Source organism: Betta splendens, chromosome 2 (assembly GCF_900634795.4).
Source record: "Betta splendens chromosome 2, fBetSpl5.4, whole genome shotgun sequence".
In the NCBI taxonomy this organism is placed as follows: Eukaryota; Metazoa; Chordata; class Actinopteri; order Anabantiformes; family Osphronemidae; genus Betta; species Betta splendens.
This window is the reverse complement of record NC_040882.2, coordinates 27,945,684-27,958,526: the sequence shown is the minus strand read 5'-3', so window position 1 is coordinate 27,958,526 and position 12,843 is coordinate 27,945,684. Positions and strand designations below refer to the sequence as shown.

Genomic DNA, 12,843 nt, shown 5'->3' with positions numbered 1-12,843 from the left:
TGTACATGTTTAAGTCATATTAGCTACACATTTTGAGCAATGTAGCTAGTTGTGACCTGGCTCTGGTTCCTTGTCTTCGGTTGTACATTATTATACAAATTATTGTACATTATTATTGAAGCATTTGGAACGTGAGATCATCTCATTAGTCACGAGTCACAGATATGTTTTGATATTTTTTTATTGTGGTTGGAAAAATCTTTCTCAAAATACATAAATCCAACAACAGCACAAGCTACAAGACCTAAATAGATGCACCTGCATCAGCCATGATTTAAAACAAAGTGAGTGATAGGACAGAAGCTGGAAAAAAAACAATTTAGGTGATGAAGAGTCCATAATGTTTACCAGAACCTGATCCAATCTAGTTTGGGTCAAAGACATCACAGCTCTGATTATTTAGGAACAAATCTGAACAATGATTAAATGTATTAATCAGGTAAACCAGCAGAGGGCAGCACTGAATGATGAGCTGAACACAGGCAGGAGACCTTCGTCCACATAATAGTTATGGGTCCAGAATCAAGTCAAGACCAAGAACAGGATTAGAACCAGACAAGGATCAGTTGGTGGGAACCAGAATCCGTCCTAGAACAAAGAGAAGAGACATGATCAACAACAAATGTTGGTCCCACATCAAACTATTATGAATAAATATAATAATATTCATTATTATGTTAGAACATCCGACTGGTTTTAGCAGGAAGTGAAAAAATAAAATGAATAACTAATAAACTTGATTTGAGCAGGGAATTTAATAAAATAACCCAGTCAGATCAGAATCCAGTAAAAACACCAGTAAATAATGAAGTGTAAACTCTGTATGAACTGGATTTGAAGCAGACTGCCTCTATTGCTTTTCATGCTAAAGAATATTGGACTTCACTGCCTTAATGAGGTGTCTGTAAGTTTTTATGTAGATTGTCTACACTGCTCGAGTGTGTATTTGCATGAAAATGCTGTTTTAGGAGTCTGTCTTCACACAGGTGACGCCACCTCTTCTGTCTTCACCGGCTCAATTAAACAAACACACTTTCCAAAGACGTTTGTTTGATAGATTGGAGGTTTCTGTTTAGCAGTGACGTGTCATGTGTTAGCGGCCAGAGCACATGCCCGAACACCTCCCCAGGGAGGCGTCCAGGAGGCATCTGAACCAGATGCTTGAGCCTCATCAGCTGGTTACGCTCCATGTGGAGGAGCAGCGCCTCTACTCAGAATCACACAATAAATAAAAGGGAAATGATGTGAGTTAAGAATTCTTTTGCAGCAGGTCGTGAACTGGTACCAGGGGTTTGAGACCACTGCTATAGAGGACCTGAGCCCACACAGAACCCTGTAACACAGCAGTAGCTGCTTAGCTCTGTGTCGCTGGAGCAGGTTCCTGTCAGAATGCCCAAAGAGTGGATTTGACATGTGTGGGACCTTTAACCTGTTTCCAGGTTACATATACACTGGTTCCACACTGTTTGTAAGCTGGTATGAACTGGTCCCACTCTGACCTCTGGCCTTCCTCTTGTAGTAGATGAATCCAGCCAGAGATAAGATCAGACCCAGGATCAGTCCAGAGGCTCCGATGGCGATTTGGTTTCTCTCTGACTCAGGCATCGAAGGCTCTGAGGAAGGAAGGAAGGAAGGAAGGAAGGAAGGAAGGAAGGAAGGAAGGAAGGAAGGAGATGAAGTAGAGAGAACGGTGTAGATACACAGGTGTTAAACAGACAACTTAGTAGATAAACAGGAGGGTTAATCAGGTAAAGACAGACAGGTTTTTACCCCAGTCCACGACCAGAGGCTGCTTCAGGCTGGCGTGTTCCACCACACAGGAAATCTTCTCTCCAGACCTGCAACACAAACCAACAGGTGAATGCAACAAAAGTCATAGCAACAAACTCTTTACACCTGTGGGAGGAGGTTTGTTTTGTGTTTGTGTGTGTGTGTGTGTGTGTGTGTGAGTATGAGTGAAGGACAGCAGGCATGTAGATTGATGGATGGTTTTCCTCATGAGCTACTGTAAAGGAGGAAATCCTCCTTATTGGCTGTAATGAGGAGGATCTAACGTTTTATCTCTGATTTAATACTTTGTGTTCTAACATCTAGTTCACAAAGGGTTAAATCTGCTGGTTTTGTTTCACATTTTCTCTTTGAGTGTTGATACTTTTTCATAGTAAATGTTCAGAAACCAGGTTTTTGAATCTGCTACTAAATTAAACTGTTTCATTGTTTTCTGCAGGAATCCAATTTATGATCCACATGTAGAAGAAAGAACCACGGCCACACACACACACACACACACACACACACACACACACACACACACACACACACGCACACTCACACACACAACCAGTAACGTATGACTCATCTGACACTGAATGTTTCACAGATCCCTGTGCTGAAGCTCCAGAACCCACCTGGGTGTGTACTCCAGGTCAGAGTGGGCCTGGTAGAACCAGTCCCCGTCCTCCATCTCCTCGGTGGTGGTGACGCCAGAGGTGACTTCACGTCCGTCTCTGGTCCAACTCACTCTGATCTGTTTGGGGTAGAAGTCGTAGACTCTGCAGACCAACATGGCAGGATGGTGACCAGCAGGGGGCGTCGTGGAGTGAAGGCGGACGGTGGGTTCAACTGGAACATTATTAGTAGTATTAGTGGGAATAATTTCCTTATTTTACTTTGTTTTACTTGGTGGTTTTAGTTTACAGTAGTTATTAAATATCTAACAGAACCACTGACTGGACCGAGCAGCATCACTTCTACCAGACTCAGTCCGTTCTTGGTACCGAGTGACTGAGTACATTTACTCAAGTACCGTGTTCAAGTACAATATTCTTGTATTTATACTTGACTTTTACCCCATTATAATTATTTTCCATCAGTAACTAGTTTTTGTTTCACGTTGATTCTATGACTCATCTCCACATAAAGAGGATTAACGTTAGCGCCTTGTTTAATGCTGTTCGTAACGTGTTTTTACCTGAATCTTCACAAAAACCTTGTTGTTTTGTTGTTAACAGCTTCTTCTCTGTTAGTAAAGTGTTAATGATGGTGAACTCTGTGTTGAGGTTTAACGACATGAATCTGAGGATGCGACACAAACACGCACTCACCTGTTGTAATCAGAGGAGTACTGTACCAGATCGGAACGTTGTGGTCGCAGTATCGCTCCTTTTCAGCTCTCCTGTTACTCAGCTCTGGACCACTGTTCCAGCGTTCTGCGTTCTTTACTCCAAACTCAGTGTATCCAACAAACTTCCCCACGGTGCTGTTGAACCTGATGTACTCCTTCTTGTTGTAATACGCAGAGTAGATGTACTCGATGTCCTTTGGATCAGGAGACGTAAACACACAGCGACTCACAACGTTTTCTCTAAATCCACCTGAGGAACAGACAGAATCAACATCAACTTAGTGACCAGTGTAATAATCACTGATCAGTTTATTAACTAGTGACCAGTGTAATAATCACTGATCAGTTCAGTTCATTCACATCATATTTAGTGACCAGTTAATCGTTGTGTCTCTTACCTGCAGTGCAGACAGTGATGAAGAGGAGGCAGATGCTGAGAATTGAAGCCATGTTCTCTGTTCACTTCACCAACAATGACACTTTGTGATTGAGAGCGGCTCTAAAGTCAGAGGACAGAGGTCACATGATGCAGCGTCATCTGTTACCAGGTAGAACACTGAGGGAGACGCGTCCTCACTACAGTTAATGTGAAGCACATTACACAGTTAAGACGCTGCTGCTTCTTTAAACAAAGCAAATTGGATCAATTTGATCTTTTTTGTAAACTGGACTCTAAGCCATTGTTCTGGGGCGACCTGGTTCTGTAAAGTTTGGACTGGTCCAAAGTGAAGTGCAAGCTGCTGTTTGACCCCATCTCTGCTTTTAGTTCTAAATCTCCTTTAAATCATTAAGTTCATCCATTAAATTCTCTAACCTCATTGTTACTTAGTCATCTTATAGCTTGTTCTATCTGAAAGATAACAGTGCTTAGTAGGAGCTCCAGTCATGCATTATATCTTTTTTTTTTTTTTTTTTTTTTTTTTTTTTTTTTTTTTTTTTTTTTTTTTTTTGTTCTGTCCAGCAGTTAAGCAAGCAGCATATATTACGCTGAATGCCATATTGTGATGGACAGCTTTGCTTTAACAAGAAGAGTATATATAGAATATATATACTCTTCCTGATTTATGGTTTATTTAATGGTTTATTTAGCTAATCCAAAATGTGTGTGATGTTGCTGTGTTGGTGGACAGGTTAGGTTTCTGCTTTAGGGTGTGTATGCGGGAGGGTGGGGGGGAGGGGGGGTAAGGGGTGCAACCAGCTGCTGAAACCAAGCAAATCTGTTAAGTAAACAATCGGAGCAAAAAAAAAAAAAAAAAAATAAATAAAATAAATAAAATAAATAAGAAGCATGGATGTACCTTAGGCTAACACATTCATAACTAAACAATTTTTGTGCTGTGGTTTACCTTGGAGATTAATACTAATACCAATAATAGTGCTAAGGTATGTGCACATACTAATACAAACGAATACATACAACATACATATGTGCATTATTATACATATCCCATACTACTTAATAAAAGTCATGACATACAACACCACAAATTCCATATTCACACATTATTCATGTTGGTAGTGATAAGTATCAATAATACTTACAGTTGGATTTGGAAAGTGTCCCACTACAAGGTTAGTAAGGCTGTAGCTTAACATTATTCACCCAAAGGGTGAGGCAGACGTTGGTGCATGAACAATGCCACTTGTGGAAGCCAGGGTGATGTGAGGGGCTCCGCCACTACGCCCATCCAGCAAGCAGAGGAAGGAATCCTAGCAGCCAGGGAGCACACACACCTTCAGTTCCAGGAGGGCAGGTGTTGCGACCCAAGCCGCCCACACAGAGCCCCCCAGGCAGAGCTGCAGCAGCCACAGAGACAGCACCCGAGGCCAGAGTGGGCCACCGGGGGTCAACGCTGTCCGCCCCATGAGAACCAGGGGCAAACACTCCCCCCGGCGGGAGGGTCGGCCTGAAAGAGTAGAGCCCGAGGACCCACGGTCCGTAGGGAGCCCGCCAGAAGATGCCCCCGCGCCCAGAGTGGGGCCCGCCCCCAGTCCACCACCCCCACACGGGCGGAGCGGGGCCTACCCCATCGGCCCGACCTCATCCCCTGGCGCTACAGCGGCCTGCAGCACAAGGCCAGCAATTGGTGGGGTCAGCAGAAAAGAGACCACCCAGGCAGACGATCATCGTACCCCGGGCGAAAAACCGGACCCCCCACACTTCAACCGCACCACACGCATACCAACTCACACAAACACAGATGCATACACCCACCCACATGTGCAACACACATCATCACATCAACACACACACACACCATAGACTCTCTCATAACAAACTAGTCAATCATACGTGAACCAATGCACTCTCAGATACATTCTCCCACCCACACCATTCGCTTGATCACATTCGTGGGGAGGGTAGGTCTCCGGCCTGCCGTCCATGTGGCCCCAGGCAGGGACCGCAGCTCCTCCCGAGCCCCGACCAACCCCCCCAACCCGGAGGGGGCAGAGGGCAGCAGAAAAAGGCACCCCAGAACCCTGCAACCCAGCTTGGACGTGAGTGTGTGGAACTAAAGTGCACTGAAGGTGGGTGACACCTCCAGGAGCACAACCGCTGGCTGACGGTGTGTCCCCCGGACAGTGCCCCCCCGCGCCCTAAATGTCTTTTTGCAGTTAAAACTGGGTGGTGATCTCTCCATCAGGGCCAGTGGCCGAGGCCACAACTGGCCTCAGCCCCAGGCCCCAGTGAAAGAGCCCACCCCCGGCCCTAAATGTATGTGTATGTAGCTAAGTATGAGGAACTTTGGGAGATACCCAATTCTCCGGGGGGTCCAGCAGACAAAGCCATCAATGGGAAGTCTACTGGCCCCCCCGGAAGGAGCCCCCAGATTCCTGGACAAGTGTGTATGACTAATGCAATTAAAACTGCAGAGCATCCCACTTGGAAGGGACGGAACCACTTCCCAGTAGCCCTGGTCCCTCCATCAGCAGGACGCCCCTTGCAGACCTAAGTGGATGAATGCGGAGAAATGTAGTTGGGAAGCAGAGCTCCAGGGTCCGCAGAGCCAGGTTCCCGACTGGCTCTGCTACCTATCCCACCACCCCCCACAACCCCCAGCCACGAAGGGACAGCCGAGACCCAGGGACCGCAGTACTACTGCCCAGGCGCCACACGCAGCACAGCCAGAGCCATCCTCACCCTTCTTTCACACTTACCCATTCTCTCGCTCAAGTATGCCCATGCTCGCCCCGTGTAGTGTGACACTCAAACCCACACATATACTCTGCGGTTGTGCATTGAGGGCCAGCTTCCGCCCAGGGCCCAATGAAGGTTCTAGCCTGAGTAGTCCGCCAACCCCCCCTGCAACAGGCCCGAGCAGTTACCAGAGGGCGTCGGACCGCTAGGGCAGGCAGCGCCCCACCCGAGCAGGGGCAGCGCCCCAGGGGAGAGACACCTCTCCGGGCACAGGCAGGCACCCCCAGAGGGAGTCCCCCGGACGCAGGTTACCCAGGTCTCCACCCCCAGGTCCGCCCCCGCACACCGGCAGGGAGGCCCGCCTCCGGCTCTCCGGAGACAGGCACACGCCAACCCTCAAAATGGTCCCACCCCGGCACAGGGCCGCCGGTCCCAGCAGCCACCACACCCCCGCCGCAGGGGACCCCTGCGGCCAGCCCTGAGTCCACCAACCCGTTGTCCCGGTTCTTTAGGCAGGCAGGCACCACCAACCACCAGTCACCCCCCCACCACTGTGCCAGACATGACGCAGCACCCGAGCCCCACGCATCCTTACCTGGAAATGGAATCAATCAGAGTATAGTTTTGGTCATTGATTTGATGAAGCAGACAATGTGTCTAAGGTGGTATAATCTAACAAGCTGTTCAGGTATTGAGTAATGCTTAATTTTTTTTTAGTTTTCCAGTTCGTGAGGATGATTTTCTTTGCGACACAGAGGGCAGAAAGAAGTGTGTGTGATGAGTTTGTCTCTAGATCAAGCCCACTTAGATCTCCTAGAAGACAAAGTGCAGGGGCTGCTGGGATTGGACAGCTTAACTGGGTTGACAGGTGTTCACATACTCTTTGCCAAAATTGCTGCACAGGTGAGCATGACCAGAATGCATGTAGGAATCTATCTGCTGTGTTATCTGTACAGTGAGGGCAAATATTTGAGTTTGTGAGACCCATTTGGAACATCCTTTGTCCTGTATAGTGAGTTCTATGAAGAATTTTGTATTGTATTAGTTGTAAATTTGTATTTTTTGTCATTCTGAATAAATTAGAACATATGTTATTCCAGAATGTGTAATTAGTGGTGATATTGAGATCAGCTTCCCATTTAGAGATCGGAAGGCTCACTGTCTGGTCTACATTGGAAATTAAGATATAGATTTTGGATACTGTCCTTTTCCCTGATATATCAATAAATCGCTCTATTACTGGTGGTGGTTGCATGTGGATGGCAGTATTCTTACTTTTTGCATTAAGTATTGACTTTAGTTGTTGGTATTCTAAGAAATTGGCACTAGTGATTTCATAGTGAGATACTAGTTCTTCAAAAGAGGTAAACTTGTCTCTTGTGAAAACATGTTTCAGATGTGTTATCCCTTTGATATGCCAAGTTGGAAAGTGTATTGCCTTTTTGTTTTGTATGATGTCTGGATTGTTCCAGAGAGGTGTGTTTTGGCAAAGAGTAAGCGAAGACCCATTAATTTTAAGAAACTCCCACCAGGCTTGCAGAGATGCTTTTATGCTAATGTTCTGGTAACAACTATGATGTTTGATTTTGGTGCTGATAAAGGGCAGATCTGCAACTTTAATATTTCCACAAAATGTTTGTTCAATGTCTATCCAGGAGGAGTCTGCTGGCATGGGTTTTATCCATTTGTGGACATGGTTCAGTCTATTGGCAAGAAAATAGTGGTGGAAGTTAGGTAGTTCTAGGCCGCCGCAGCGTCTGGATTTTTGAAGAGTTTTTAAACTAATTCGTGGTGGCTTGGTTTTCCACAAAAACTGTGAGATGTAGGAGTCTAATGTCTTAAACCACGCCTGGGCTGGCTGAGTTGGAATCATTGAAAATATGTAATTAATTTTTGGCAGGATCATCATTTTATGGTGGCAATTCTTCCCATAAGTGAAATGGGTAAGGACTGCCATCTTTTGAGGTTGGCTTCTATTTGTTTTAATAGTGGATTGTAATTTAGATCAATAAGCTCTGATAGCCTAGACGACAATTCAATGCCCAAGTATTTAATGTTTCCTGAATGGAGTGTGGTAGAGGAGATGTTAGTCACCTTAAGGTTAAGTGGTAGCACTATAGATTTGGTCCAGTTAATAGAGTACTCTGAAAGTCCTGAGAATTCATCTATGAGGCTGATAGTTGTAGGAAGAGACGTCTGTGGCTCAAGGAGAAACAGTAACACATCGTCAGCATATAAACTTATTTTATGATTTACTGATTTGGTCGATATTCCAGTAATTCCTTCATGCTGTCTTATTGCTGCGGCTAGAGGTTCAATAAATATTGCAAATAGTGATGGGGACAGTGGGCAGCCCTGTCTTGTCCCTCTATGCAGATTAAACCTTGGTGAGATCTGGTTGTTTGTTCTGACTGCAGCGTTTGCTGAGTTGTATAATATTTGGATCCAGTCTATGAATGTTTCCCCAATGCCGAATTTGTGCAGAGTGGCTAAAAGAAATTTCCAGTTTACTCTATCGAAAGCTTTTTCTGCATCTAAGGAGACGATGGCTGTCTCTAGTTTATGGATGGTGACATAATCAATTAAATTAATTAGTCTGTTCATATTGTTTGTTGACTGTCTACCTTTAATGAAGCCTGTTTGATCAGAGTGAATTATATATGGAGTGATTTTTTCTAGTCTTCTAGCAAGTGCTTTACACACTATTTTTAGATCTACATTTATTAGTGAAATTGGTCTATAACTCGATGGGAGTGTAGGGTCTTTCCCTGGTTTTTGGAGCAGGCTTATGAAGGCAGAATTCATATTTGTGGGTAATGAATGTTGTTGTTTAATTTCAGCTAACATTTTGTAAAAGCTGGGTGCCAGCATGGACCAGAACTCTTTATAAAATTCAGTTGGGAATCCATCTGGTCCTGGAGCTTTTTTATTGGGCATCTCCTGCAGAGCTTCATGTAGTTCTGCCAAAGATAACAATGAGTCTAGAGTTGTAGATTGTTCTTCATTTAGCTTTGGCAGTTCTAGTTTATTCAGAAACGCCTCTATGGCTGAGGTGGGTGGATCTATTTGGGACGTATATAACTCTTGGTAAAAGTTTTTAAAGGTATCATTTATTTCATGGGGATCACGAGTAATGTTGCCTTCCTTATTAGTTATTGAATGGATGATTTGTTTCTCTTTATTATTTTTTAATTGGTTAGCTAGAAATTTACCACATTTATTAGCATGGTCAAAATTCTCCCAGCGTAATTGGTCTATCTGAAACTGAGTTTTGCAATCAATTATATTATTTAATTTCAGCTTTAGATTCTTTAGGTCTTCTAGGACATCATTGGTTGGAGAGGCTGCATATTTAATCTCTAGAGATTTTATTTTTTGCTCTAATTCTAATTCAAGTAACATGTCCTTTTTTTTCTTGTGTGATGAATATGAAATAATTCTACCGCGCATAACTGCCTTCCCAGTCTCCCAAAGAACACAGGGTGAGATTTCCGGTGTATCGTTGATTTCTATAAAGGTTTTCCATTCTCTCCTGACATAACTGATGAAGTCTTGATCATTGAGTAATGATGTATTAAACCTCCAATTCCTGGTTGATGGTGTGGCTGTCTTAATCAACGAAATGGACATTGGTGCATGATCACTGATTGTGATAGAGTGAATATTGGTGTCAGAGACATCTTGTAAGACTGAGTTATTTACTAAAATATAATCTATACGGGAGTGAGAGTGGTGAACTGGCGAGAAAAAGGTATATTCCCTGGATGTAGGATGAAGAGAACGCCATGTGTCACAGAGACCAAAGTCATCCATGTACTGTCTTAAGGTCTGTACTGATTGCCAGTTCCTGTTGCTCACAGCTTTGCTTAGCCTGTCCAACTCTGGGTTAAATACTAAATTAAAGTCCCCTCCTACTATAAGTTTGGAACCAGAGTGAGCAGACAGTGATGTGAAGAAGCTGTGAAAGAAAGAGGGGTCGTCAGCATTAGGGCCATACACATTAGCTATGCAATATTCAATGTTTCCTATCAAGATATTAATGATTATATATCTCCCTTCTGGATCTACAATGGTATCGTTATGCGTAAAGTTAATCTTTTTATTTATCAGGATGGCGACCCCTCTTTGTTTAGAATTGTAACCGGCTAAGTAAGCATGTGGGAACTCTGCTGATGCCAGAGTGTAATTTATAATTTTGGGAATATGAGTTTCCTGTAGTAAAACAATGTCTGCTTGTAGGGTTTTCAAATGGTTAAATATTTTAAATCGTTTCTCCTTCTTATTGATTCCACGTACATTCCAAGTGACAATCTTCAGTGGTGTCATATCTTACCTGACTGCTGTGGATCACTAGTCTTGTGTGTATGTAGTGTGACAGACTTTAGGTGTGTGGCTAACCTTAAGTACCTGTGTATTCTGAGTTGTGTGTTATCTATGTATGTGCATGTGATTCCCCTGTGCAGTAGATGTTTGTGTGTGGCTGCTGGAGGGCTACATAGCTGGCTGACTACGTGGGAGAAGAATCGAGGAAAGAAGGATGTACACAGTGTGGAGTGAAAGTAGGTGAAGGAAAAAGAGTAAAGGGAAGGAAAATTAAAGTGAAAGGAAAGTGGGTGATTACGTATGGTGAGCGCTTTGCAAAGTGAGTGAGTGAGTGACATTAGAATGACAATAAACATTTATATGAAACATCTGCGAGAGAACGAGTTTGAATACTGGATGTAAAGTTATAACACATAGTTGCATTACATCTATTGTTTTTTTTTTAACAAACCTTATACATTAAACCATTGTTGTTACATACCACCTGCTAGTACAGCCACGGAGTTGCTTCCCGGTCCCGGTAGAGCTCTCCGTTGACGTACAGTTTGTCGACGCTGATGACAGCCCTGCAGCCTTCTGCCATGAACCTCTTACGGATGGGGAACAGTCGGCGGCGGCGGTCGAGGATCTCCTTGGGGAACTGGTCGTTGACGCTGTAGTCGGTTCCCTTCAGCTGTCTGCCCCGGCTCTTAACCAGTTCCTTCTGCTTAAAGTCATGAAACTTGGCAACGATGGGTCGAGGACGCTGGCCATCCGGTCGTCTTCCTCCTAGTCTATGCGAACGGTGGAACGCCATCTTGTCAACAACTTCCGCTGGGATCTTCATCTGTTGTTTAATGAAGTTTTTAATTGTGGTTTCCGTGTTTTCCTCCGCCTGTTCTGGAATCCCCGAGAACACCAGGTTGTCCCTCATGCTGCGGGCCTGCAGATCGATGATACCTTCTTTTATTTTTTTATTTTCGGCCGCTAGCTGAGCCACATCCTCCGTCAGGGACTGCACCGTTCCTTTCAGGGCCTCGTTCTCGGTGGCGAGAGAATTCACCTGCTGCTGGCTAAATTCCAGGGAGTCGCGGAGGGCCATAAACTCTTTGTGGAGGAGTTCCACTAGCGCCAGACGTGCGTCGAAACTTGTTATTTTTTTTTCGATGGACTCCAGGATGTCCGTGATGTTTTTATCCGCCGAGCTAGCTCCAGGTGACTCAGGTGAGTCAGACGGACGGGAACGCTTGTTTGGAGCCGTCTCCTTTTTCCCCATTACCAGACGCTCGAAGCACTCGTCGATGTACTCGAAACTTTCTTCGGTGTTATCCAGAATGGTAGGGTGGTTGATTATTTTCCGAAAAATAAGGTAGTTATTTACTTAAATTGGCGGATAGTTTGTCGCGCTGTTGTTTACTACCGGTGTCGCGCCGCCTTGTTGAATTCCTCGTGCTGTTCTCGCAGAGTCTCGCGTTCTCTCACAGCATCGCGTTTTTCATGCATTATATCTGACTGCAGACTGATCTGATGAAGCTTTACATCACCAGCATCTTCTAACCACCAGCAGATTTAATTCTGTGTTCTGCTTTATTTCATAGCTTTGCTTTATTCTTAGTATTAATAATGATTTGGATTCTTTTCACCTGTGTGTGCGTCATTTATGTTAATGGTCAGATCTGCCTCCACCCCCCACGTCCTGTCAGGTCGGATGGCCACTAAAAACAGTTCAGGTGAATTAAACTCAATTGAATTGTCTAGTTAGGGTGAAAATGTTTGATTCAACCAGCTTCCTTCTGCTTTTTGTCGATTCTGCTGCACATCAGGACGTTCTTCTTTCTGGCAGCTCAGTAAATAAGGCATCAGCTTGAGAAGCGAGAGGTCTCCGGCTCGATCCCCTCCTCTGGTACCAGGTGTGTCCTTGAGCAAGGCACTTCTCACCAACTTCATCTGCTCCTCCAGGGCATGGGTTAAATGCAGAAAACAAGTTTCATTGTGACATTGTTACAGATAATGACTTCTGGAGTGTAATGTGTGATGTTCACTGCTTCTTTCTCTGCTGAAGAGTTGATGTACTTAAAAACAGCATGACCTTTTCTTTTGTATGTGCATTATTTGACCAAACGGGACTTGTTCCTAACATCCTTTATTTAATATTCAGACTCAGGTTGAGCAGGTTGAGGCTGAGCCTCTAATGCTAATAATTTTAAGGAACAGACAGCTTTTAAAACCATTAGTTTATACTAATGGTTTTAAAAGCTGAAGCTGGTTTGAGTCACAG

General features: G+C 44.3%; 1 protein-coding gene across 1 annotated transcript; it reads right to left on the bottom strand.

Moving 5' to 3' along the window:
* Window positions 1–163: 163 nt before the first annotated feature.
* Window positions 164–3,574, bottom strand: LOC114843886 (H-2 class II histocompatibility antigen, E-S beta chain-like). The gene is made up of 6 exons (XM_029130717.1): window positions 3,523–3,574; window positions 3,105–3,374; window positions 2,409–2,622; window positions 1,771–1,838; window positions 1,500–1,613; window positions 164–588 (listed from the first exon to the last, which is right to left on the bottom strand). The coding sequence occupies exons 1-6, from the start codon at window positions 3,572–3,574 to the stop codon at window positions 563–565; spliced, it is 744 nt and encodes a 247-aa protein (XP_028986550.1). The 3' UTR covers window positions 164–562.
* Window positions 3,575–12,843: the final 9,269 nt, after the last annotated feature.

Bases quoted from the DNA above. Each gene is read 5' to 3' on its own strand.
- LOC114843886 (XM_029130717.1), bottom strand. From the start codon at position 3,574: ATGGCTTCAATTCTCAGCATCTGCCTCCTCTTCATCACTGTCTGCACT. The intron at 2,623-3,104 runs GTGAGTGCGTGT...ATAATGTTCCAG, and splicing joins TACTCCTCTGATTACAACAG to TTGAACCCACCGTCCGCCTT. The intron at 1,839-2,408 runs GTGGGTTCTGGA...TTTGTGTTGCAG, and splicing joins GACCTGGAGTACACACCCAG to GTCTGGAGAGAAGATTTCCT.